Genomic DNA, 26,982 nt, shown 5'->3' with positions numbered 1-26,982 from the left:
TTACGTTACCCGAAAATATAATAGAAACACTTTCAACGGGTTCAAGGCCTCATTTTATTAGTAACACACATTTTCTCAGCCGTAACAGGTTTTTAGTTGTTTTGAAATAAAATCTAACGACTAAAAGAGTTGAAGGAATTTCTTTTTAGTATCAAACATTAATATTTTATGTTCTTCACGTGATGCATCAAACAAGCAACATATATCCTAATAGCATTTAAACAGCATGGTATCCTAGTTGAATGTAATGTCACTATATGAATATAGAAAACATTAATAACTATGTCACATTTCTATTGTACAGTGAGAAAAACTATGAAACTAGAAAAACAACTTCTTCACCTATAGAAACATATTATTAAAAATAAATAAAATTAATGTCACTGACTCTCTTAGTTTATTTTTTTGATCACCATGAATCCTGATATATCGCAGAGAACAGGCAACGATTACATTAGTTAATTGTGATATGCATATTGGCCTGGCATGATCTGGTGTTGACAGCGCTCGACTCGCAATGTGAGAGTCACGAGTTTGAATCTCCGTCATTAAACATGCTCGTTCTGTACGGTTTCCATCTGGGCCAGCCACCCGAATGTGACACTTCTTGACTTACGAAATTGTTGCCCAACTTCAAATTAGTTAAGACTAAGGGCGTTACAGAAAATAACTTGTGAAGTGCATGTATTATCATTCTGAACGTAATGATTGTTGTATCGTTAGAATGAAACTATTTCACTTGATCTCATGATAAGTGTTACGGTTTTATCTTGTTACTACAGTATCACATGAAATTAAAACATATGAAAAGGAGAAGTTATTGCCAGTTTATTAATGTTTTTGAGAGTATAAATCAAGAACAGATCTTTACACGTAACGTTAGACTTACCATCTTCTTGAGCCCACTGTAGTATTGACGACACCTCTGCACCAAATGTTGTGAAACATTCACTATGGTTAGCAGCAGATGACACGCCTACAGTTTCATAATTAGTCTTCACACCACAGAGATAAGCTGTTGCTGTACTAGCTGAATCAGCAACTTGAGTGTTGGCATTGTATGTCTGTCAAGTTGAATAAGACATAAAATAGTTCTCTCTTTCTGAGTACGTGGGCAAGCAAATGTTAATAGTCCTATTAAGTACATATATAATCATTTTGTTACATTCAAAGCAATTCGTAATCATATTTTTCGTTCTCTTTCTACAACATTTAGTAACGTAATGTTGAGGGGAGTATCTACACATTATATAGTAAACAAAATCTAGAATATTTGAAAAATGTATAATATTTTCTTCGGATTCGCACATTACTGAACCGTTACGAGAGGAATACCAATGATTGTGACATAACCATGACGTTTGTAAGATGAAAACTAACCTTTATTAGACAACTATGAGGGAAATTTTCCCAGGTCAACCATGTCTCCTCTCCTCGACGTCCCATCTTCTGGCCTTTAAGCACACGAGCCGCCATGATCGTGGGTAAACTCATTCCATCTCCCAAAAACAAAATTACATTTTTGGCCACGTTATTGTTAAGAGTGAGAGCCAAAGAATCTCGCAGAGCACGCTGGGATAATGAATACCAGTATTCAACATCTACAGTAAAGAAAATTTGCATTCGTATTATACATTTTCCAAACAATAAAGTGATAAGTAAATTCATAGGTATAATTATCAAAGTTTTCTATCGTTGGATCTTATGGACAGAATATACAAAACAATTTCTTGAAAAGTAGAAACACTTAAATAGTCAAATTATTTAAACGTTATAAATTGTTCTGAAAAGGCAAAATATAACTTTAATCATCCTTATAAAAATGATATTATATTTGAGACTTCAGACGTTTTTGGAAACTATCTACTGGCTACTTCATATCACCACTTTAAGCATATCACTACAACTCTGTTGTTTTTGTATTCACATGACTTTCTTGAGCTTTAGTAACTAACATTTTCAGTTGATAATCTTGTATTCTAACAAGTGTGCAAAACTGTTGTAAACGTTTTTCTAACATTGAGTGGAATTGACCAAGGCGAGTTTTGAAGTATGTATGCCATTTGGAAGTATGAAATGCTTTGTTCTATTTTGAATTGTATTTAAGTTCTTATCTTGTCTTTTTCTAGGATGCATCTTGTTTAATTCTGTTGACTTTAAGAACAAGATGGATTGCTATGCCCATCACATAATATATTTGTATTTTCTTACTTGAAATTTTGATCTTTACATTTAAAAAACGGAACACACTAAATTTAAATATGTTTAAGTATTTAAAAAACGGAACACACTAAATTTAAATATGTTTAAGTATTTAAAAAACGGAACACACTAAATTTAAATATGTTTAAGTAAAGTGGAATAGGTTCAGTGTCGAACTTTGTTCATTTCAAAATGAATCAACAATTTTTTTTGTCAGTTATGATTCTTTGAAAATATTTTATTATCTTTATTTGATATGACACGATTTCTACTTTTTCACTGTTACAACCAGTTTAAAAGCAGTGATGAAACACTATCTGCAGTGGTGATATCGAAAGTCATTTAACAAAACTGTAACCCCTTATACGATGGATGTATTAGATTGTTACTTCTTTGTTTCACTTCAAGCGAGAGAATGTTGTCTCGCCTCCACTTGCTGCGCTCCTGCATTTTCCTTAATTTTCACCAGTTCGTACATTCCTAACTAAATCCTCAGGTACATGGTTACAGAAGTAACTTTACTCCCCACGGAAAATTTATTTCGCCAAAGAATACCAAAAAGCGACCAAGGTATTATATGACTAATTTACTTATAATGATGTTACGATACCCACACATTATGTGTTCCATGTACGTTTCTATTACTAATAATTTATTAATAAATCTATACCATCGAACACGAGGCCAACTTGACTGATATATATTCTTCAAAACAAGAAACGCAAAATGGATATTTTTGTTATTTTAAAGAGAAATATATGTAATAACGTTACAAGCTCAGAGTATGTGATGTTACACGTGTTAAGGCACTGATTGTCAGATCAAAATGACAATAAAAGTTGTGCACTTTGGAAACGGAGGAAAAACATCGGATTTTTCTCCAAAACGCATTCGTGTCCAATAAATTTTTTTGAGAGATTTGACGGGTTCTCGGGTTCCATAGCTCAGTGTTAAACCACCGACACGCAATACAGTTACGCCAAGACTGACTGAAGCACAACGCAACAACGCCATTGGTCGCTTGGAAGCAGGCGAATAACGATCAGATGTTGCCAGAGCTGTGAATGTTTACCAAAGCGCCATCACAAGGCTATGGAATCTTCACCAACAACATGGATCAACTTGTGACCGTCCACGATCTGGCAGACCTCGTGTGACCACACCCGCACAAGATCGCAACATCCGGTTACGTCACCTTCGTGATAGGACCACCACTGCGACGTCTACTGCCTAAATCATACCAGGGCTGCGTAGGATTTCCGATCAGACCGTACGCAACCGTCTACGAGATTCTTAGACCCCATGTGCAACCCATCATGGTGAACGTCAACGACGTTTTTCAACATGACAACGCCCGTCCTCACACAGCCCGACTCACCACTGTCTTCTTGAGACACCACAACATCAACGTTCTTCCCTGGCCCTCAAGATCACCAGATTTAAACCCCATCGAACATCTTTGGGAGGAGTTGGACCGACATCTGTGACGGCGACAACCTCAACCGCAGACTCTACCTCAACTTGCAGCAGCTTTGCAAGTGGACAGCCATTCCACAGGATGTAATTCGTCATCTCATCTTCCATGGGCAGGAGATGCCAAGCAGTTATTGATGCTTACGGGGGGCATACTCGTTATTGACGTTGAGTGACGTTAAACGTCAACTAGTGAGCGTGGACTTCGCCTTTGCAGACTTTGGATGTTCAGCAGTGAATGTGCAAAGTTTCACACATGTCATACATAACTACCCGGAATAAACTTGTTAACAATTTGTCTCATATTTTGCCTTTTCCGTTTCTTTTTTTGAAGAGTATACTTTCGTTATTTTGAGAGTTTTAGAACACTACACATAAAATGTAGCTTAAAATACATATAAATATGAACTTGATTGTTTTTAAGCATAAATTTAAATAATCTGGCAACCGCAGTATCTAAACATGATTTTAGTACTATAAGCCCCCCGACATACCACTGAGCCTACAAATGGTGAAGAAACATAAATCTGAATATTAGAAAAAATGTTAGTTATCAGAGGTATGTAATAACATATCATCGCTTTATATCTAGACTTCATGTATTTGATTAGTGGACGCAGTTACAGCTAAAGTAAAACGTTCACGATGTGCTCCTGTCGAAGATTTTATTGGTCTAGTGCTAAACGAACTGATTCAACTTTCCAAAACCTACCACTATAATGTGCAGAGACAAGAGAAATCATTCATATCCTGTTAAATGATACATATTAACATAATTGTTGAGCAAACTTTCTTATTGTTGCCGTTTTTAATATGCCTATATCAGAGAAGAGTATGAGTCTTTTTTATTATCTTCAAAATCTTAGAACTTCTCTGAGACTAAATTGTTTTAAAGAAATTTCAGGCATAGCTTTAAAAATGTGTTAATTCGTTACAAAATTCAATTCATTTATTTTCTAAAGTCTCTGCTTTAACGACCAATGTGGTGCAAGTTCATTAATTTTGAGCAACTTGATTCCGAATGTTAATATCGTTGTCAGCAAGTTTTACATGTTTCATTTTGATCTATTAAAACTGCATCTAGTCATTCAGTTTACATGGTGATGTTATCGAGGTTAATATTTAATGTTCAATGTTTGATTAGTACTTTCAATGCCTCAAGTCTGAGATTTCATTTTTTGGCATCTTGTGACTGTAAGATGTTTTAGGATGATGTAAAATATATTGTACCACTTTTCAACTCAGAATAAATTTCTAACCAAATAATATTTTTGTTACAGCAATATCGCATTATTTGATATAATTATCATCCTGTGTCATCATAACTACTTAACAATCAACGCACAGTTTTGTTTGGAACTTCATGTTTAGAGTGTCATATATTTGAACTGCAACAGATTTATATATTACAATGTAGCAATAATAACTGTAAATAATTAAAGAAAGTACTCTGTTACGTAAAATTTAAAATCTGTTTATTTTTAGATATACAGGGTATAATATTTATGGTTAGTACATTTCACCAGGGTTAACCACGTAAAATATTCTAACCATAGCTATTATAATTTGTATATCCGACAATAAACAAGTTTTTTTTGTTTAAATTTTAGGTAATAATTTTATTTATAACTCATATATTTGTGCTTGATTTGGTGTCTTTAATCATAATAGCTCCCCCCCCTCAATTGGCACAGCAGCATGTCTTCGGACTTACAATGCTAGAATCTTGATTTCGAAACCCGCGGTGAGCAGAACGCAAATAGCCCCTTATTTAGCTTTGTGCTTAATTTAAAAAACAACAACAGCAATAATTATAAAATATTGGAGTATTCATTCCACCAGATAAACAGTAATTATTTAACACACCAGTAGGTAATGAACAGAGAAATATGAAAAAACAATACCGAATCAATAGTATATATTATTGACGTGTGCAATAAATATCTTTCCTGCTTCAAGCCGGCATGGTAAGGTGGTTGGGGCGTTCGACTCGTAATCTGAGGTTCGCGGGCTCGAATACTCGTTACACCAAACATGCTCGCCCTTTCAGCCGTGGAGGAGTTTTAATGTGACGGTCAATTCCATTGTTCCATTCAAGTCAATTGTTGGTAAAAAGGGTATCCCAAAACCTGGCGATGCGTGATAGTAACTAGTTTCCTTCCCTCTAGTCTTACACTGCTAAATCAGGGACGGCTATTGTAGATAGCCCTCATGTAGTTTTGCCCGAAATTCAAAGACAAACAAACATATCCTGCTTCAACTGGTAAATCTTTTAACAGAAACAAAGTGTACACTTAAAGTAGGTCTTAAGAGAGTGTTTAAATGTTTTACATTGGACAACATGTGATATACAAGCATTTGTGATTTCTAAACCATTTTTATCTTTCTTCCACTTGCAAATTCCCTCACTTTATCAGCTGTGAAGGTACTATAATGTGACGGTAAGGAGTAGCCCAAGACCTGGAGATTAGTGACGTTAAACAGGTACCTTCCATCAAGTCTTATCTCTTCTAAATAAGGGATGACTCGCGCAAATGTTCCTCTAGTAGCTTTGCACAAAAGTTAACAAACAAACAGCTCAATCCTGCCTCTATTATTCTACTAAAGTTCAGAATACATGTGTCCTTTATTCCTTATTACGTCACTTATCTAACTATCAAATAAGTTTTATTGTGCAGAAATAATCTATAGACCCTAAATTTTCTCAGTGTATAACAATGGTTAAAGTTTCATTGAAACAATTCTGTATATGTTATCGGGGCATCAACAATAGCCATGAGGATAGCGAGGTCATATTATATGTTATTCGTCATTCAATCATATAAATATACACAAATATATATATATATATCTTCTAAACCATGATTTGACAAAAGTTCGTATATGTCACATAACCTGGCATGTTGTCTGGGGATCCTCCAAGGAGTAACAAAATTACGTCGGTTTTCGGGTCTCACTCCCTGCTTTCACATCATCCTCGTGCGTTGAACGGTTATGCCAGCTAGTACATATGTACAACTGGAAGTTATAACTTAAATCCTAAGTTTGATCTTTGTAAAATATTGGCTCTGTTACAATAAAGTATGATATATATTAAAAGTAAAATAGTAAAAATAAATTCAGCTACAAAGATATTCAGCACTATTCCAGAATGCTTTTTTTTTCTAACTGCCGCCTGCATTCCGCGTAGGACGATCGATGCCTATATCATATTATCATATTCAACGTGTTGTTTCATGTACAGAATTTCTTGAAAACGTATTTGTATAGTTAGATCGCGTTTCATATATTTCTGTTTCAGCATTTACTGTACTAGCTTATTCGATGACCGAAAATATTTAATGACAATCATATAGTCTTCTGACACTTCACGTGGTTCTATGTTTGTATTTTGTATTTAAGGCAAAGCTAATTTTAAACTACAGGACAGAGGGAATTCAGCCAATCAACAACACCCTACAACCCAATTTAACGTTAGGATATTGTCTGTCACTCTTATAACACATCCACAACTTGAAATACGGGAAATATTCCGATGTATCGCAGGGATCACCACTTTGAAATCCTGAGCTATCCCATAGGTCTAACCAGTCTTCGCATATCGTTCTTATTAAGCAGCATTAGGTTATATCGCATACTACGAATTAATAAAACTAAATTGTAATTAAAATTTAAAATGTTACGAAAGCAATGTTGCAAAACAGTGTATTTCCATTATCCAAAAATCTAAATATTTTGACTAAACTAAAAATCCTTAGATGTAATTAAAATTTAAGTATTCGTGAAGAAGTGTAAAATTTATTCCACGTGAATGAAATACAATATTCAAAGAATACACATTGACTTTTTCATGTTTATTTCTTAACGACTTAGTTTTTTTAGTTTTAAAAAACTACCATCTACCAACAGTGCTTGGGAGGAGACGGTATCAGTATGACTAATAACAGCTGAAGGAATAGCTCACATAGAATGCGTTTTATCGGTCAAGGCTGTAAAATAAAGAAGGAAGTCTGGTTCTTAATTAAACATGAGAGATATAAGATACACCGTAAAAAAAGTGTAACTCTACAATAGTGCGTGGGACGTTTGTGGTTTCCATAACCATGAATTGCCTGTGAACTGCGTTATTCTGGTGTGCCACCTCATACACAAGGCCATCAAAAATTATTTACTTTTTTGTTTCATTTGTTATTGAAGGCTTTTAAAAGCACAAAATTGAGGTCAAATAACATCGTACTTTTAGGGGTTCTTTGTAACAAACAATTTAGGCCATAAATGCTGTTACAAATGATGGTATTCCAACAGTAAAACAGTCACAGCTTTTATATTTGTTTAAAAATTAAAATCATGAAAAGGAACAATATTTGGAAACCAATCGACGTTTTATGTCGTTTCTTCAGCTGTTTTTTCATCCTTACAATTCAACTTTGTATTTAATAAAAATAAACATTTTAATTATTGTTGCGTTTTAAAAGAAGAGAAGTTTGAATAAAATTAGTGTATTTTATCGGCAGGGACAGTATCAAGATGTTTTAATACTGCTAATAAATTAATGCTTTGTGTCAGTGGCTATAAATGTTTTACTGATAATGTTAATCATACAAGATATTAATGTTTGACTTTCAATGAATTCTTGCATGTTGTGTATTTTGTTTTGCAATAATTTTATACAATTTGGCCAACATTAAGATAGAATTAAATCAACACAAGATGCATTATAACATTTTACTACTTACTTGAATATACTCTTTTTTCTCCTCTCTATTTTAACTTCAGTCAGAGTAGCTCCAAACTTTTTCTTTTTTCGCCAATGTCTTTTTTAGCAATGTACCGGAAAGGTTTATCTCTCAGCTTAAGATGTACATTTTCATCATTGATTTTTATTGTCACTTAATGACTGTTGATATGGAGGAGAAAGTTTTATTCGCCTCTCACTCTAAATTACTTTTGCCAGCTCAGTATTGACGTCATAAGCTCCACTTTATTATAGAAAGAATACCTTTTCTGGCCAGAACCTCTTTAAGGTTGCTTGATGAGATACAACGCTTGCCTCAGCTAACACAAAAACACACTCTATGGTTAATTTGCTATTTAATACCAGTGCTACAAAGAATGAAATATATAATTGACGGATGTGCAAAATGGGGGAATTGCACTCCGTGCATAAACATATGTTAAGTGGTAGTTTTCTGAACCTTGTGATAACTGGATAAATTACCCTGTGGTTTTACAAACAAGTACATACAAAGTAGCTAAGAATACGCTGGAGCAGTAACATTACCTCTAGCCCCGCCATTATCCAGGCACATTAGATCAGTATGTACAAGCAAATAAAAGGTAATGTAGATACCACAATACCATTGACCCAAGTTCAAGCTCAGTTTTACCCAGTTTGAGGTGAGGATTACAGAGATCCTTATAAGTTATAAATTTGAATCGGATTTACGCGCACCCCACACTGATGTACAAAAATACAGCTAATAAAATGGGAAAAAAAGGTCTCAGATTAATTTACTCTAATCCTGCCTAAAACAAGTTCAAGTACCGCTTGTTTTGTTTAGTGAGTAATTTATTCGCTACAGGTTTAGACTGGTAAACTCAGTTAAATGGTTTAGGTTTTTATTAGATATTTTTTACTGATATTCACGGCTCGGAATGACCAGGTGGTTAGGGCGCTCGACTTGTGATTCAAGAGTAGCGGGTTCAAATCCCGTCATTTTTCTGCTGTGTATTTGGGGGGTGGGTGTAAATATGGATATACATGTTCGCATTTTTACTGATTTAGACGTGTGGACGTCGACTTGTGATTATGTACGGTGAATATTTGTTGGTAAAAGAGTAGCAGTGGGTGGTGATAACTAGTTGCCTTCCCTCTAGTCTTACACTGATAAATTAGGGACAACTAACACAGATAGCCCTCGTGTAGTTTTGCGTGAAATTGATAAACAAACAAAGAGTATCTTCATATTCAAATTGGGCCTGGCATGGCCAAGCGTGTTAAATTAAAATTAATAAAAAATTAGAAAGGCGTTCGACTCGTAATTCGCGGGTTCGCATCCCCGTTGTACCAAACATGCTCGCCCTTTCAGTCGTGGGGGCATTATATTGTGACGGTCAATCCCATTATTCGTTGATAAAATAGTAGCCCAAGAGTTGGCGGTGGGGTGGTGATGACTAGCTGCCTTCCCTCTAGTCTTACACTGCTAAATTAGGGACAGCTAGCGCAGATGGCCCTCGAGTAGCTTTGCGCGAAATTAAAAAAAAGACATACTGAAATTACAATATACATGCATTAGAATTGTATTTGGCAGTTTAATTTAAATTATGTTTGATGACAAGCCAATAGAAAAGAAGAGATAGTTGTAATATACTAGTATCATGAGCCTATAACTATAACTTCTAATTTTTAGCTTTACTTGTATTTCTAATTTGAGTTGGCAAATTTGATATTGGCTTTCACACCAGACCCTTCGGCTTGTAAATGTAGACTATATCTGTCTTTTCATATCTTTGTTTGATTTGGTGGCTACTATGGTGGTATTATGAAGATACTATGCATTTAATTACTTACGAAGATATTTTGGTTTCTTTGGAATTTTGCACAAAGCTACGCGAAGGCTTATCTGCGTTAGCTATCCCTAATTTAGCAGTGTAAGACTAGAAGGAAGGCAGCTAACCATTACTAGCCACCACCAACTCCCAAAGAATAGTGGGATTGACCTTCACATCACACCGCCTCCACGGTGGAAAGGGTGAGCATGTTTGGTGTGAGGGGAGATTCGAACCCACGACCCTCAGATTACGAGTCGAGTGCCTTAAGCACCTGGTTATGCCGGATCTTGTACGAAGATATCATGAACCAAGTTAATTAGCCGTGATTTAATCAGTTATGAAGAGCCTCTTGGTCAGTTTTGAAATTAGCTCCAGTTATGATTTCAGAGTAACCAGTTTATCTAAATAGCAGCTCACTGCAGACTTCTTTGTCTTTAGCTATTTTGAAGAATTATATTTATTTGTACTTTATTTCAGGTACATTTTGGTTTTATTATGTTTACCTCTAAGTTGCCTGTTCTGTAGAGTGCATAAGTTTAGAAATTAATTAAGAGTATTTATGTTTATTGTAATATCGCTTGAGTATCTCTTTTATTTATTTTTTATCTATGAGTCAGTAATGCAAAGTTCCCTCACCTAACTACTCCAGTAAAAATGTGTAAATAAATATTTTTTATATTAATTAATCTCTTGTAAGGAATACTAAAATTTCTTAAATGTCAATAAAAATAAAAAGTCTTGACTGATTTTTATTAGGTACGTAGCTTTAAAATGTATCAGTTAGGACATCTACATCTACATTGCTCACGGTGTTAATATAGAAAGTTCAATACAGCGGACAAGAGTTGTGTGCTGTTTATTCAAGAATGTTACATTTCCTAAATTTCAAACATTCACGGATTTAAATCCGTAACTGGTTAATCTGTTTACTTTTGTAAACGCTTGTTCTCTGTCCATTTATGCACTTTAGCTAAGCTTTCAAGTTACAAAGAGAGAAAAAAGATATACTTTAAAAAGAAAAAAGTGTGGTAGGGGATGTGATTCTAAGAAACACACACTTTGTTGTTGAGGTGAGAGTTTTGAACAAGTTAAAGTTCATACTTCTGACCTACGTTACTTGTGTGTGCAAATTTATAACCAGAATGGAAAGCCAAATTTCAAAAACAACTGTTAACATAATCACTTACGTTAAGACAACTTAATTATTATTATGAAAATTATGAACATAATATTTAGATTTACAATTAAAGGAATATATGTATTTAAATCAATACTCAATAAACCAGTGGTTCTCAACCTTTTCTGACTTGGGGCACACTACAACAATTTGAAAATTTTCGCGGCACACCTGGAAGGCCTTAACGATATTTTTAGGTACACGTTATACAGCAAGCGTTAAAAGCCTTAGAACGACACTCACGGCCAAAGCAAGCGATATTAATGTCATCTTCACATTGACAATACTATCGCTTGCTTTGGCCGTGAGTGTCGTTCTAAGGCTTTTTAACGATTTTGTGGTATAGCAGAAAAATTAAAACTTTTTATTTTTACATATGTTTTCAATGTGACGCTTGTTCCTGCTTCCGAAAGCAAATCAAATTGAAGCCAGGCTCTAATGTAGACAAACAAGCTCGCATTTCATCATCGACTGTAAGAAGCCTCTCTCTCTTTCTGGTTTTAATTTCAGTCAATGCTGAAAATCCAATTTCGTCAAACCACGAAGATGTAAATGAAAGCAGAACTTCAACTGCTTTTGAACTGATTGCAGGATATGAATTTTTAATGGAGATTCAAAACTCATCCAAGCTCTTTTCGGGAAACAATGACTGATAAAATTTGTCGTTTCGTAAATCAATGATCTGTTCTTCCTCCTCAGTTGTAAGATTTGTTGTCTCGTTGATTCCAAATGGATAGGTCACTCAGTTAGATTCGTCGACAGCAAGTGACGGGAAGTGATGTTTTGGAGCGGACTGTCGCTTAATGGTTCAAATTTGAGGGACAATTTTCTTCTTTGACGGACATTTGTTAACAGAAGGAAAACAATCAAGGACTCCTTTCGAGATCTTATTCTTCCACAGCGTCACCTTTTCATCGAAGGCCTTCAGTTTGGATGTTGCAGTAATAATGTTTTCAGATGGCCCTTGGAGACTTAAGTTCAGATAATTTAATTTGTCAAACAAGTCGAAGAGAAATTTAACCTTCAGTCACCAGATCTCATCATGAAAAGAAAATTCAAAACCTGCTTCCTCAATCTCCAATAAAGAAATTACTTCAGTTTTTAGTTGAACAAGACGCTTTAACACATTTCCTTTCTAAAGCCATCGAATTTCAGTGTGATACAGTAGCTTTTTTGTAGTCTCAATTCATCGCCTCAAGAGAAGAGAGAAAAGTCGAGATTGAAGTGGCCGAGACTTGATGAAATTCACCACTTAAATAACTTGATTCATAACAGACTGCAAATCTTTCGGCAAAGATTTGGAGGCGAACGCTTCTCTGTGCAGTGAACAATCCTAATGTTTGGATTTTGTTGGCGCACCAGAGTGACGAATCCCTTCTTTTTTCCTTGCATTGAAGGACAGCCATCGGTGCAAACGCTGACACAATTATTCCAATGTAATTTGAAGAGCAAAATGTTTTCATTCATCAACTCGAAAATGTCTTGGCCTTTCGCTGTACTTTTTAAATCTTTGCAAAATAAGTATTCGTTCACGATTTTTCCATCTTTTATGAATCGAACAAAAGCCAGAAATTGAGCTTTTCCATCAACATTAGTAGATTCATCAACTTGAAGAGACCATAGAAGAGACAATTCATCTTCAGGCGCTTCGAAGTGTTCGCAAACTTGATCCTTCAAATTCGACGACAAGTCTAAAATTCTGCGCGAAATTGTGTCATTGGGCAGTGGAACTTGCTTAACCATTTTGGCGGCATCCGTTCCAAGCATAGTTTCAACGATGGTTGCTAACCCTGGCGCAATGACTGATTCGGCCTCCGTATGCGCTTTCTTGCGTTTTGCCAACAATTATAACTTGCAATTAATCCTTTTTCTGGCAGCTTCATGTACTTCACAAGCTTTCTTGATTGTTCGTGTTGTTGAGCCGCGAGATTCTCGAAGTATTCTTTTGGTTTATCCTTCACAGCTGAATGTTTTGTTTCCAAGTGTCTCTTCAGTTTGCTAGGAACAAGCGTCTCGTTCGATAAAGCTGCATTGCAGAGTAGGCAGAATGGTAGTTGAGTATGTTCCGATTCCAAAACGATAAAACCGTATTCGATGTATTCGTTTTTGTACTTTCGTTTGATTTCTTGCTTTTGATTCAACACATTCTCCTTTGCAGCACCAGACTTACTTAAATATTTGTCCATGGATAAACGATAAAGCTAATTCATACACGATGAACACGAAGTTATGCAGATGATATAAAATTCCTACCTACAGCGTAGTAGCTGTAGCTTACCGCAGAATGAGAACGTGTTCCAGAAAGCAGTTTAATTGTTTGATGCATCATTTATGACGTATGAAGCGCTTGTTGCGCCACAATTGAACTAACAGTCAAACCGTTGCAGTCGAGAATGAAATTTAAGTATGAACTTCTCAGTGCTCGAGTCCAATGAAAACCATCGAATGTTTTGGAAGGTTTCAGAGTGTCTCTATAGTAGCTTTTATTAACTGATGTGTTCGACTTGCTTGTAAAATCCCAAGAAAGTTGAATGTGTTTCGAAAACACCGCGGCACACCTGCCAATCTCTCGCGGCACACAGGTTGAGAATCACTGCAATAAACAGTTATTAAAACCAGGGATTTGCCTACAAAAAGTCACTACATATGTTTAAGTATCGTATGTGTTATGGTTCGGACTTATATACCCACGTAATCATTTACAAACCAATAACTCCATCTAGGCTTAAACCACCCAGAGTTACACAACATCTGTTCAGAACTTCAATATTTATTGATCTGGACCAGCTTTCGTGTTTAATACGATATCTTTGTTTTTCTTTTTGTTGTTTCTTAAATAGTTTCTCTGATATTTAAGGCAATTTTAAATTCTACCAGTTTTATCATCTTAGTGTTACTCCAGTCCGTGACATATTTTTGTCACATGTTCTGCTAATACGGATTAATTTACTTTGTATTTTTCTACCTCTGTTTTTATATTTTTTAATCCTCAATTTTAAATTTCGACACGTTTGACCAATATAAACATGACCACAGATACAAGAAATTTGTAAATCCCATAGTTATCGGTTTCTTCTATTCTACCTTTTGTAATCGCGAAACATGAAATAGATAGAAAAGAGTGAAAGAAAAACTAAGAGAAGAAAACGATTTAGAGAGAAAAAGAATAAGAGCACAAATTGAGAAAGAAGGAAATGGAAGACAGGAGAGACTAGAAACTAAAGAATAAAGTGCAAATAGAGAAAAAAGGAATGGGTAGAAGGAGAGACTAGAAACTAAAGAATAAAATACGAATAGAGAAAGAAGGAATGGGTAAAAGGAGAGACTAGAAACTAAAGAATAAAGTACAAAGAGAGAAAGAAGGGATGGGTAGAAGGAGAGACTAGAAACTAAAGAATAAAGTACAAATAGAGATCGCTAAGTTCTCTTAACAGGAAAGGGTTTATCTAAGAATGAAAATGGGGTCAGGGCTAGCCTATCTAAGCTGTCCAAATCTGATGAATATAAAAACGACATGGATTTTTTTCCTGGGAGAGGTATGAAAGATTCACCTAAAGTTAGAACTGGGACAAAGGTGACTGGGCAGTCTGTTGCAGCCCACTTTTCACAGGAAGAGGTCTACAAGTATTTGTAGGTACGACGTCATAGGAGGTCATGGACTATGACAAATTAAAGTCGCCTTGTTCATAAGCTTATGGAAGAAGGTTTTCGTTAGAAATTCAGAAAAGTGAATCCTAACGTTACAGAAACTGTATTTCAGTTTCTTTTGAAGGACTGGAAAATCTATTAGCACATGAAGAGTTCATGAGCACATTTTTAACTGATGTGTTACTGTTCCTAAAGGAAAGGGCACACAAAAAATCGTGCATGAAATGATCAAGCTGCCAGAACATTATATGGAAGCACCTGGAGAAACTATAATTTGGAAGTCTAAGAATAACCAATTTCAACTGAAAAAGTTGGTAGCTGACTAGGAGAAGGAGTTTACCACAGGTGACAGGTGGTTAACAGACAAAAGGTAAAAAGAGATGCTATGCACACTTAGTACGAGTGTGAATCTACCACCAACAAGCAAAGGCAGAAATCTCAACATAAATCAGCTGGATCTACTTACACAGATACTGCTTGTAAGAAGCAAGAAAAAAAGTGACTGTTACCATGGATACAGCTACCAGAATAAACGCAATCAAGAAAACACATGAGATTCAGCACGAGAAGGAAGTGCTATTTCAATGAGTGATCAGCGCATGACTAATGGTTGGCTCAAGTTAGCAAATTTATCAACAGTGCTAATAGTGATTGTAGCATATTACAGATATAGAGAGGTGTCAACGACTTACAGTATGCCAATAGGTGAAGGCTATATTCGCGACAAGAAAGTGAAAGTTGTAATGGATGTAGTATTGCAGCAGTGAGAACCAGTCTGGTATCTGATAGCCAGATGACAAACAAAGTGCCTGTGCATGCTAATTGATGAAACAGTGAGAACGTTTCCCATAGAGAAAATAATGGTGGATATTTCATATTATGTAAAAGACCTTAAAGCCATGGGTATCTAGGAACCACTATACGATTTGGTAATTGGAAACATACCAGGCAGTAGGAATTTTGAGAAAACAGACAGAAAAAGGTTTGTTCGTTTTTGAATTTCGTGCAAAGCTAACTGTCCCTAATTTAGCTGCGTAAGACTAGAGGGAAGGCAACTAGTCATCATAACCCACCGCTAACTCTTGGGCTACTCTTTTACCAACTAATAGTAGGATTGATCGTAACGTTATAACGTTTCCATGGTTGAAAGGGCGAACAAGTTTGTCGTAATAAAGATTCGATCCTACAACCCTCAGGTTAGGAGTCGAGCACCCTAACCATCTGGTTATGCAGGCCCAAATATTTAATATTTACTGGATTTAATAAATAAATTTTAAATAAAACTATTGAAATATTCTGTAATAAATATAATAATGTGTTAAATAAATATAAATAAATTTTATTAAGAGTTTCTGGCCACTATTTTCAGTTGTGAATAAAAGTCATTTAAGCAACTTGAAACTACTTTATGTAGATGAACACCTTACCGCATATGAAGGCTTGTTTAGAGTATGAAAATTGAAAGTTACAGTAGACTTAATTGGTGGTGGTTGAGAGTTATACTATTCAGTTTAAATAAGTAGTTGGGACCTTTCATACTAGTATAATTCGTGTACTGGGCTACTAATTAGTGCTTTACCACCATAATGGGGACTGGAATGCTAACTTCAAGAGGCAAGTTTATTTAACTAACCTATCCCCAAGTGGCAGTACTTTATTTTTTTTAAATTCAACTTTTATTTATTTTTTCATTTTCTTTGGAGAGCAGTCACATTCCCACAACTGTCTGCAAGCAGTGAAAGGTGATATAGATGTCGGAAGTTGTGAGCTTGAGCACCTACATTTTCGCTCTTCTAGTTTCTATTTCTATTCCTTTGCTTATTTTATTTTATGTCATTATTTAATTATTCTCTATGTGTGACTGGTGAACAGAGGTTAAGTCTGATAGTTGGTGTATCCCCACCGCAATGTGTATCCTACAGTCACCTCCAAAACCTAGGGTACATTTTATATCCCACATTATAGCCTGTACCTTGGGAATTTTTTCAAGTGGTACAGCGTGTTTTATTTTTGTTTCAGCTTGATTTTTTATAACAAACTATATATATGTGTGTGTGTGTGTGTGTGTACTAAACACTATATCTCGTCCAGCCTCATACCCATAGAAACTCGTCAAAACAGTGATCTTGATAGTACTATTTATCTGGAGAGCAACTAGTTTGGTTTATTTTGAATTTCGCCCAAACCTACTTAAGGGCTATATATGCTAGTCATCCCTAGTCGCTAGTCAACATCACCCATTACCAACTCCTGGTTTAGTCTTTTATCAATAAATAGTGAGATTGTCCGTAACATTATTACACCACCACGGTTGTAAGGGTGAGCATGTTTAGCGACGGGAATATGAACCTGCAACTCCAGATTTTGAGCCGAATGCCTTCACCACTAGACTATGCCAGGCCTATATATGTTATTGAAATGAGGACAGTTTTCTAATTTAATAGCGTGTTTTTGATATAAAATATTTTCGTATACAAATTGATTATATTTATTGCAATGAGAAAATACATAAATTATGTAGTAAAACGAAACATAACATGACTGTTTTACCATCTAACAACATCGATTCAAGGAAAAATTAATTACATAAAGAGAAGCATAAGAACAACCAGCTGCAGTGGTTGTCAGCTCTTAAATCTGCAATTGGTTTGAATACATAACTTGTGCACTGTTCAAATTTCTTTAACTGTATTTTTATGAATACTGAATTACCTGTTAATAAGAGAAGATATTTACATTGGTTAAATTTCTTCAAATGTATGTTTTTAAAACCGTAAATTACCCATCAATGAGACAAAATATTTGTGTCTTTATTACATTTATATAAATTTCTAGTATTGAGAACATATTTTAAGTGCATGCAACGAAAATAACACGGTGTGTAGGACCTTTGTTATGGAAACATGAATCCCTAAACACACTATTCTCAGGTCTGTGTCTTAGTTAAAGGTTTCATTGATTCTTCTCGAATTCATTTGCGACTATTTTTCTTTTCCATTATAAACTATGCTTAATCAGAACGGCTTCTAGGTAAACTGGTCCTTGAACTATGACTAATCATATGCCCTTGCCGCCATGAAGGCTTTTCATGGCTATTTGGATAGAATAATGAATTAACTGTCACTTATATAGTGCACTTACAGCTAAAAGTACGGAGTGTGCACTGCTGCATGACATCTCGAAACCTGGACACTGCTAACCATCAGTTTGACCTACAGTTTCAAGATACCAGAAGGGTTTATTGAAACTTCTTTTACCACCACAGAAAAAATAAATAAATAGATCTACTGGCGTGTAAAAAGTTAAAGTTTGTTTTTGTTTTTTTACAAAGCTAAATTAAAAAAAATGTTTCTAGGAATATCATTCTCGTGAGCTTATTGTTGGATATACTGCGAAGTTCTTTGTCATGATTAGCAGTTATAGGACCACTTTATTGTAAGCTATACAATGGCTATCTATATAACCCAAATCGTCCAAGATACTTTTCTATGGATGCCACGTCCCCTGATTTAGATAAAACCGTGCCCTTGACGTTGAGTGCCCAAAGGGAGAGAGGCATCATGGCAAAAAAATGTAAGCATGTAAGTTGGGTTAAAAACTGGGAGAACTGTATTTTTTTAAAGGAAGATTAATAACAGCTTGACATTTTGCCAAAAGTGTTTATAATATTATATACGTAACTATCCTAGGCGACTATAAATGAGCTAAACAGAATGCTTAACTGTGATAGCAACACAAGCAAATAATATTTTAAAATAATCTCCTTATACAAGAAGACTCAGTTGGAGATTTGAATAATTGCTGTTTTAAGTATGTTGTTAGTATAGTCAAATAAATATCTGTAAAATATCTAAACAACAACGACAAACATTAAATATAATATGTTGTTACTTTTTGTTCAGAATTCAAGCTAAAGAAACTACAAACACTCAGACAGAAGTAATGACAATATATAAAAATAATTATCACTAAATCAAACGTAAGTTTAATGACCGAAAAACGTAAGTAAGCAAAGAAAATAAACAGGATGAAGGTAAAAAAGTTTAACCGTATGATCCAGAATTGTGAAGCAAGACTTAGGTGAAATGCGAGTACAGTTGTTTCCACTTTTAACCAAACTGTATATATTCAACATGCGATAATCGAAACTAGAAGTTAAAAGCACGCTTTATTTTTGTGCTGTTATTTAAAACCAAGTAAGAGAAATGTCTGTAGAAGGCTTGTTTTGAAATTCAGTCGCTTAAATACAGACTATACTGATGAGAAAACTCATTCACTTGCAGACTGAAAATAAACGTACGTGTGTGAGAATAACGTTGGTACTGCTAGCGACAACATACAGAAAACGTTCTCTCGTTGAACTCCAACACAATAAAATACTAAATAATGAAAATTTGCATAGAATACTTTATGATATATTAACTGAAGACCTTATGAAGCCTAGAAATCGTGCATGATACGTTTTGAAATGCAACAAATCTCACTACATATTATAAAGAAATAACTTCCGGGTGGCCCAAGGTTTGATAACACTCGGTCCAGCAGGAGTTACTTGTAGCGCTGGAAATGCTCCATTAAGTTTTGTACCGAAACTGAGTTATCTCATTTTGCCGCAAAAATGTGTTCCTTGCTTCGGATCCATGAGTTCCTTTTAATATCTAATATCGTTGGCGTCTTTAATTGCTACCACAGAGAGTTAACTCGCAAATGGAAGAAATTGTTTGAAACGCTAATTGAATAAATGGTTTAATTCACGTAATTACTATGTCTTAAATACCACAACTCTTTCTCCACTTTACTGAATATTTATGAAAACGTGATATAGGTGCTGATATATATCATCATAATTCTATATTTTTTGGTAATTAAGGGTTAGTAATTATCTTTGTTATTCAAGATACACCAAAACTAATCAATTGGTTTTACTGCATTTATGATGTTTTGCATGTTTTCCATAAAAATTGTATTACAAAATATACTTACCTTGAACATTAAGAATGTTCTCATCTTACAGTATATTTTTATTACTAACTTATATTATTAGTATCTTTTTGCATTTAAAATATTTATTTCAAGTTATTATATAAGAGATATAACATAGTAATTGTTATGTACATAAAAAATAATGGACAATTTTTTACTTAGTTGACGTTGAGTTTTGTACCAAATAAAGTTGTCCATTCAACGCTAACCTGGCACTAATTACACACAGTCTATCATCTCTTACAAAGTAGGAAGTTACTTACCCTCTTTCTGATATAAAGCGCATTCGTCTTGCAATACTTGATGGAAAAAAAGACAGCAAATGAGCCAAATAGACCGTTTTAAAGCCATCGTTTTCAAGTTTAATAGTCTCCGAAATGTTTTGCTAAAACTTCAAGCTGCCTATTCTAAAGTAAGTTTCACATGAGCAGACTATTCCACTTATTTCTTATCGGGATTTAGGACTATGTGGTCCACAGCTTGCTTTTTTATTTTATTTTTTGAAACCCCGCAGGCTCAGTGAATACGTAGGTGTACCGCTGCTTAGTGTATCTCCTTTAGACCTGTTCTTATGATTGATGATCGTTCCGACCTTGGGATTGGGTGGCCAGATAAACCGTTGTGGTAGGGTGTCGCCGGGCTATTCGGGTGTCTTTAGTTACTACCACAGACAGTTAGCTCGCAAATGGAACAAATTGTATGAAGGTTAGTTTTTTTCATTACTAAAGGCTTAGGACTAGTGTCTATTATACGTTACAGAGGCAATCCTACAATGAAATGGCTGGTGGTAATTATTTCATTAAATGTGAAATAAGAATATATTAACTGACGAATCTTATTGGAGTATTTCACATCGCGATCTCGTTTTCGATTAAAACTATTTTGGCGACGAAGCATAAACAATAACATTTTGTGTGTATGGTACACAAGTTAATAATTATTTTTGTTACTCAGAATACACCAAAATTATTCAATTGGTTTTACTGGATTTATGATGTTTTCCTTGTTTTCCATAAGTATTGTACTACAAAAGATATCTTGAACATTTAGAATGTCCTCCTCTTTTCTTAATTCAGTATATTTTGATTACCAACCTATTTTATTAGAATCTTGGTGAATTTAATATATTTTTCAACGAAAATTCAAACCAGTGACTCTGCTGATCGAATAAATGGTTTAATCCACGTAATTGCTATGATTCAAACACCACAGCTCTCTTTTTTCCACGTCATTGGATATTAAATGTAGAGTCAATAAGCGGAAACTAGGGGAGGTGACCTTCATGACACGATATCTCAGCTAATAAAATCATCTTCTCTCAGAGTCAATGGTTCGAATATCATATACTTTCAGTTTTCATTGCTTTATAACAATTTTGATCTAAGGCTTAGGGAAGAATGTGGCCTGGTGTTCAACATGACTAGATGGGGAATCCAGTAGCTTATGATTCACTTTGCTCTGCTTCGATTTCATGAGTTCCCTTTAGTATATCAGTTGAAGACTTGAGACGGCTATCTTGTGATAATGCCTAAAATAATCCAGTTTAGTTTTCAGATGTATATTGAACTGAGGCATTTTTTTCTTGGACAGCACAATCTCAGTTTAATTCATTGCCTTTCTCAGAAACTTAAAACGCTTCAGAATATTATTTGACATAGATAAGTTAATGCAGAGTCACAGTCAAACAAAACAAACTTAATGGGTTATCGTGGAGTCTAGAATATATTACGTTTTCATTTTTAATTACACTATGTAATAAAATTTCTACTTTTTCTTGTTCCTGGGCAGAAAGTGTTATTTCCCAATTGCTTATGCCTAAAGTAAATGGAAAAAGATCTATTTTTCTCTTCAAACTTTGCTTTTGTGACCTGGGTAATGAAATTTTAAAATTTACCCATTTTACAGAACATTCCAGGTAGATTCAGTGCTGAGTAGCTGATAGAGAATTTTTTCGAATTTACAAGAATTTTTAAGAACTTTCTAGAATGTTGTATAACTTATGAGAATGTTCAAGAACCTTTTAGAGTTTTCTAGAACTTTCCATACTAATACATATACAGGGAATCACCACTCACTACTTCAGTTTACTTCTAGCTGCCTAAGTAAACACATAGACTTATCTTATTTTATCAGAGATGGCATCAAGAAGCTGCAAGCATTCTCCAGACTCATTCTACTATATATGTGGCCAATTAATCAAGATAAGAGCGAAACATTACACTGTGACAACATCTGGGTACCTCATTTTACCTACGAGTACTGTAAAAAAACTCTATAAGGTAAGACGGACAATCTTTGCTTGCTTGAATAGTAAGATTTTATATTATACAAATTTTAGACCTTTTAACATTTAAATATCTCTTATTTTTTAAAATTTCCAATAGTATCGAAAAATATCACATATAGATATTTTGCACGAACCTCTTACACATTAGTTGTGGATGAAATAATTTTATTCTTTATAATAACAATATTATTTTGCTCTTTTACAGGATGGTACAGAGGGAAAAAGAGAGCCAGGAAGTTCGCCATTCCAAGAATTTAGCGTAAACTCACTGACAACACAAGCAATTGATACTTTTGCATGGTGGACCCTTCCAAACATCGGGCGCAAGAATGCATCTGCTATCATGTATCCGGACCTTCCATCATCCATCACCTCAGTGCCACGCTGTTCTGAGCTCCCTGTACCTGCCTTTCCAGAGATAAAGCAGCAAATCAGAAGAGGAGGTAGACGTTGAAGATCCAGATTACAATTTCAGAGGTGCAACTGGTGAGTGAAACCCATACTACCCCAACCAAAGAGACTTCAATGACTTGATCAGAGATCTTGGTCTAATAAAGTTGAATGCCGAGCTTTTGACATCTAGGCTCAAGGAGTGGGATTTGTTAGATGAAAGTGAGCAAGTCGCAAGTCACCTCTAAACAGATTTGTTCATTTTTGTATAATTTTAGTGTAAATACATGTAAATATTGATTCATATGTTCTTTTATTCAGACCATATGTGAATGAAAATAGGTTAATTTCTAAATTTCATTATCCAGGTCACAAAAGCAAAGTTTGAAGGGAATAATGGCCATTTTTTGTACTTTTACAACATAAGCAATTAAGAAATAACGCATACTATCCAGGAACAAAATTTGTGCTGCATAGTGTTATGACCAGTTCAAAATGAAAATGCATATTTTGCAACTAAATTAATCAAAACAGTAGTAGTTAAACATTATCAGGAGTAATTAACAAAAGAAGCAGACTGTTAAGTGTATATTTAATTATTACAAATTCCTGCCTGCTATAAGATATATAAGATAGTTAGTAACATTAAGTCTAGCAAAAAAACACCACAAAATTACAAGTTTTATGCCGTTGATTTTTATGTATGTTTTAATTACTTCATTAAATCTTTATGAAAACTTGATTATGAATGCAGAATATACACCACGATAATTCTGTATTTTGTTTATTGGATAATCCATTATAAGTAAGGGCTAATTTTAAGATCACAACTCGTTATTGTACAATGGAACAATGACACAAATCTAAAAGACCGGAAATTATGGTCTTGATTATGAATAAAATATAAAGTCATGCACACAAGTGCAAAGGATGTTCCAATTTTTCTCTACAAAATTTATATGAATGCTCAAAAAGTAAGGATACAGAATCTTTTCAGCTTTTGAATTTCTAGCAATAATAACAGTATCACTAACTATTAATGTTCTAGGCTTATAACTACTTATATCAATTTTATACCTATGCTGCATTTACTGAACTAATGCTACACAGTAAGTGGTGCTCAGTATGCCTAGTAAATTACTAAGTCTAACAAGGTTTTTTTACTGTACCATAAACTCAACTTTGCTTTCGTATATCTAGTCATGTCAAGTCCAGCTCAGAATGAATTGAAATGGCCATCATATCTTCAAGAAAGATAAGCTGTGATCTCCCTCAAGATGGTGGCCATAACCAAGCTGAACTCCAATATACTTAAATCTTACCATAGCAGCAGGGGTTTTTACTGATGCTAACCTTTCTGCTAATACTGCTCATGAGTTGGATAGAGACAAATCTACTGTTTTTGTTGTTACATGAAAGGATACTAAAAGTGCTTTCTCCAATGCCCGAGAAGCTCAAAACTGAACTCTGAGCTCTCTTGTTTTTGTTCAAAGTGTCACTGGTCTGGATCCAACTGCTGCAATCTCATCTCTTCCAGTTAAAATTATTTATACACTATCCATCCCACATTTTTTCAGTTAAAACAGTTGATCTTTTGCCGTCCTTTATCTATTATAAATTTCATTTAAAACAGTTAATTACTTTCTGTCCTTTATCTATTTGAGTTAAAACATTTATACAATATCCGTCCTTTGTCTTTCAGGGAAAAAACTATGGATACTATACTTCCCATATCTTTAGGTTAAAAGGGTTATACACTATTCATCTCATATTTTCAAGTTACGACAGCTATATATAAAATAATTTATCGCTAAATAATAACAAAATGTAAGACTGGTTGCTGAACTCGATAAAAGGATCCAAACAAGATAGGGATAGAAGTGGACATATCACTTGATCCAGCTTATGATAATAAAGCAGACTGGGACTGGAATGCTTCAACTTCAAATGGAGACTAAAATCCAGACATTATTGGCTTTCCAACTTTATCTGTCTAACACTTTGTGTTTGAATAGAATTTAGGCTTTCATAATTATACCTTTACTTTAGTTAAGTTTAGAATATTACTTTTATGACTCACTATTTTATAATAGCGTAACATCTTACGATTATAAATTCTGGTTCTAATTGTTTTGAGAATAAAGAAGCCAGCAATATAAAGCATTTACACTCCATGTAAAGTCGAAACTGCTTAGTCTGCTATATGATCATTAGTTGGATTACATGATACGTCATCTTCCATTCTTATCATGTTTGGTCCGCTTTTCTAATTCAGTATCCAGCTCTATATAGCATCTTTTATTTAGTGATGATTTTTTTTTCCCATTACTTGTTTGTTCTTAAGATTGTGTATGTGGGTTACTTGGTGTATTCTAAAGCTTTATAAATTTTTCATAGAATAATAATACAACAGATAGTCGAAGATCGTGGAAACTGTTTTGCTCAATCAAATGATAATGAAATTATAGTTATTGCTAGAACTAGATAGACGCTAGGCCTGATGAAGTAAGATGACTAAGAACGAAAACACTAAATCCCTGTTTTGGTTATACGCCAGTTTTCAACTTTTGACGCTCTGAATAGCTAAAAAGCGGCACACATACAAGAGATAAGAATGACTATGTCATATCTAGCTTCTGACGACTTGTAGAGAAGCAAATTTAGATCATGTTTGTATTGATTTAATACGAGTGTCTGTACCATTTGTACACAAAGAGTGTTAGCGCACACTTCCGTACTATTCATCTTATATTTTCCACTTAATACCGTTGCACACTATTTATACCCTATCTTCAAGTTAAAACAGTTAACACTATGCTTACAATATATTTCTATTAAAATAGTTGTACACTATCTATTTTATATCATTCATAGAAAAAAATACTATTTGTCACACAAAACACTGTTAACTGTCAGACCAACTGAGGCCTCGCTGAGTATGCGGATGCCCCGCATGATTAATTGTAGCAATAAACAGAGAAAAATGCTGTACAAGTAAACATATTTTTCAAAGTAATGATGTTTAGAAAATAGCAACATTTGAATGAAACACGTTGGCAAGCGTGCTGCCCTGTGAGTAATCTCAGAGTGCAGTATAAGCGAACGTATTTTTTTAAAGCAATAAAGTTTATAGGCAGGAAAATAATATCTTTAAGCAAACGCTGAGAAATGTGTCACAGTGCAATTAACCTGTTGTTGAATAACTGAAGCTACCAAAGATCAAATAAATACACAGGCATCACAGAGGACTTCAGTTATGTGTTTAGATTGAACAAGTAGACGCTCTCGGAGTTGTGGGAAGTCACCGAAGTTATAAATTAAAATTGAGGAAATGTCTCAAGAATGTTGAACTAAATAAGCAGACGTCAGCGAGCTTGTAAGGAGATATAGAAACCTAGATGTTAAACCTGAAGACCTTGATTAATGAGACGACTCTATAACTGGACCATTGTTCTCGGATGGTGAAGGAAATACTTTACATGTATAGAGAAGAGGTCATGTGGTCAGTTAAATCAACCAAGCTCGTGTTAAAAAGAAGATTAGTACTTAACTGGAGAACGTAGGAGTTCGTAAACAAAGTTTGACAGTTTAATAGTGTGTTGGTAAAAGTTTTTTTCACGAAATAAACGCAGAGCAAAACAGAAAACCAGTTGTTTCTTTAAGTAGACCGACAATCACCCTTCTACTAATATAAAAGAGCTTGGAAAACAAGCCCAGAGAGTTAGTTAGTTAGCCAGCTAAGTAATTCAGACAGCTCAGTATTTCAGTCAGAATCTCAACGGAAAAACAGGAAGATATCTTCATACGCAAGCTCTTTGTGTTATTAATGCCATTATTTCTTAACAACGGTCACCGTGGTAATAGAAGTAACTAATTGTCTATAATAAACCTAACAAGTTAGATTGTATATACGTGTGTAGAGTTAAATGTTTGAAAGTATCAATAAAGTGTTTTATTGGACGTCTCGGGTTCGAATCTCTTTTGTTTGAACTGTAAAGGCTTGAGTTAGTGCCTATGATCTCCCTTCACCACGACATCCTCACTTAAAAATAATTTTTGCACGTGACAGCGGGCAGTATTAGTCGAAACTCCAACAGCTAAATCGATTCAACCCACTCGGTCTGCCCGCAGGTCAGTCCACGACCCCTTCACGTGACACAATATCTTTTGCTTAAAACAGTTGTCGTACACAATTCATCCAAACCTTTCATTTTAAACAACAGTTCACTCTCCATCCTATATCTTTCATTTAAGATAATTGTACACTATT

General features: G+C 34.6%; 2 protein-coding genes across 3 annotated transcripts in view; one reads left to right on the top strand and one right to left on the bottom strand.

The window, feature by feature from the left end:
• LOC143225011 (alkaline phosphatase-like) overlaps positions 1–20,676 on the bottom strand; it is a 59,442-nt gene extending 38,766 nt beyond the window's left edge. Inside the window, exons 1-3 of the mRNA XM_076453643.1 lie at positions 20,299–20,676; positions 1,381–1,601; positions 890–1,064 (exon numbers count right to left, since the gene is read on the bottom strand). Of these exons, the coding sequence (XP_076309758.1) occupies positions 890–1,064; positions 1,381–1,601; positions 20,299–20,386 (484 nt within the window). The 5' untranslated portion in view covers positions 20,387–20,676. The remainder of the gene's footprint in view (positions 1–889; positions 1,065–1,380; positions 1,602–20,298) is intronic.
• Positions 20,614–26,715, top strand: LOC143225015 (uncharacterized). Of its 2 annotated transcripts, XM_076453664.1 has the most exons (4): positions 20,614–20,740; positions 22,169–22,314; positions 22,528–22,808; positions 23,913–26,715. In XM_076453664.1, exons 1-3 carry the CDS (start codon positions 20,614–20,616, stop codon positions 22,774–22,776), a joined length of 522 nt encoding a protein of 173 aa, XP_076309779.1. In that variant the 3' UTR covers positions 22,777–22,808; positions 23,913–26,715. The 2 variants fall into 2 exon arrangements, with proteins under 2 accessions (XP_076309779.1, XP_076309771.1); XM_076453656.1 differs by having other exon boundaries at positions 22,528–26,715.
• The last annotated feature ends 267 nt before the right edge of the window (positions 26,716–26,982 follow it).

The sequence above is a fragment of the Tachypleus tridentatus genome, chromosome 1, assembly GCF_004210375.1.
Source record: "Tachypleus tridentatus isolate NWPU-2018 chromosome 1, ASM421037v1, whole genome shotgun sequence".
In the NCBI taxonomy this organism is placed as follows: Eukaryota; Metazoa; Arthropoda; class Merostomata; order Xiphosura; family Limulidae; genus Tachypleus; species Tachypleus tridentatus.
The sequence above is the reverse complement of the archived record's forward strand: the minus strand, read 5'-3'. Positions and strand labels throughout refer to the sequence as shown.

Bases quoted from the DNA above. Each gene is read 5' to 3' on its own strand.
- LOC143225015 (XM_076453664.1), top strand. From the start codon at position 20,614: ATGATCGTTCCGACCTTGGGATTGGGTGGCCAGATAAACCGTTGTGGT. The intron at 20,741-22,168 runs GTTAGTTTTTTT...TTATTTTATCAG, and splicing joins ATGGAACAAATTGTATGAAG to AGATGGCATCAAGAAGCTGC. The intron at 22,315-22,527 runs GTAAGACGGACA...GCTCTTTTACAG, and splicing joins CTGTAAAAAAACTCTATAAG to GATGGTACAGAGGGAAAAAG.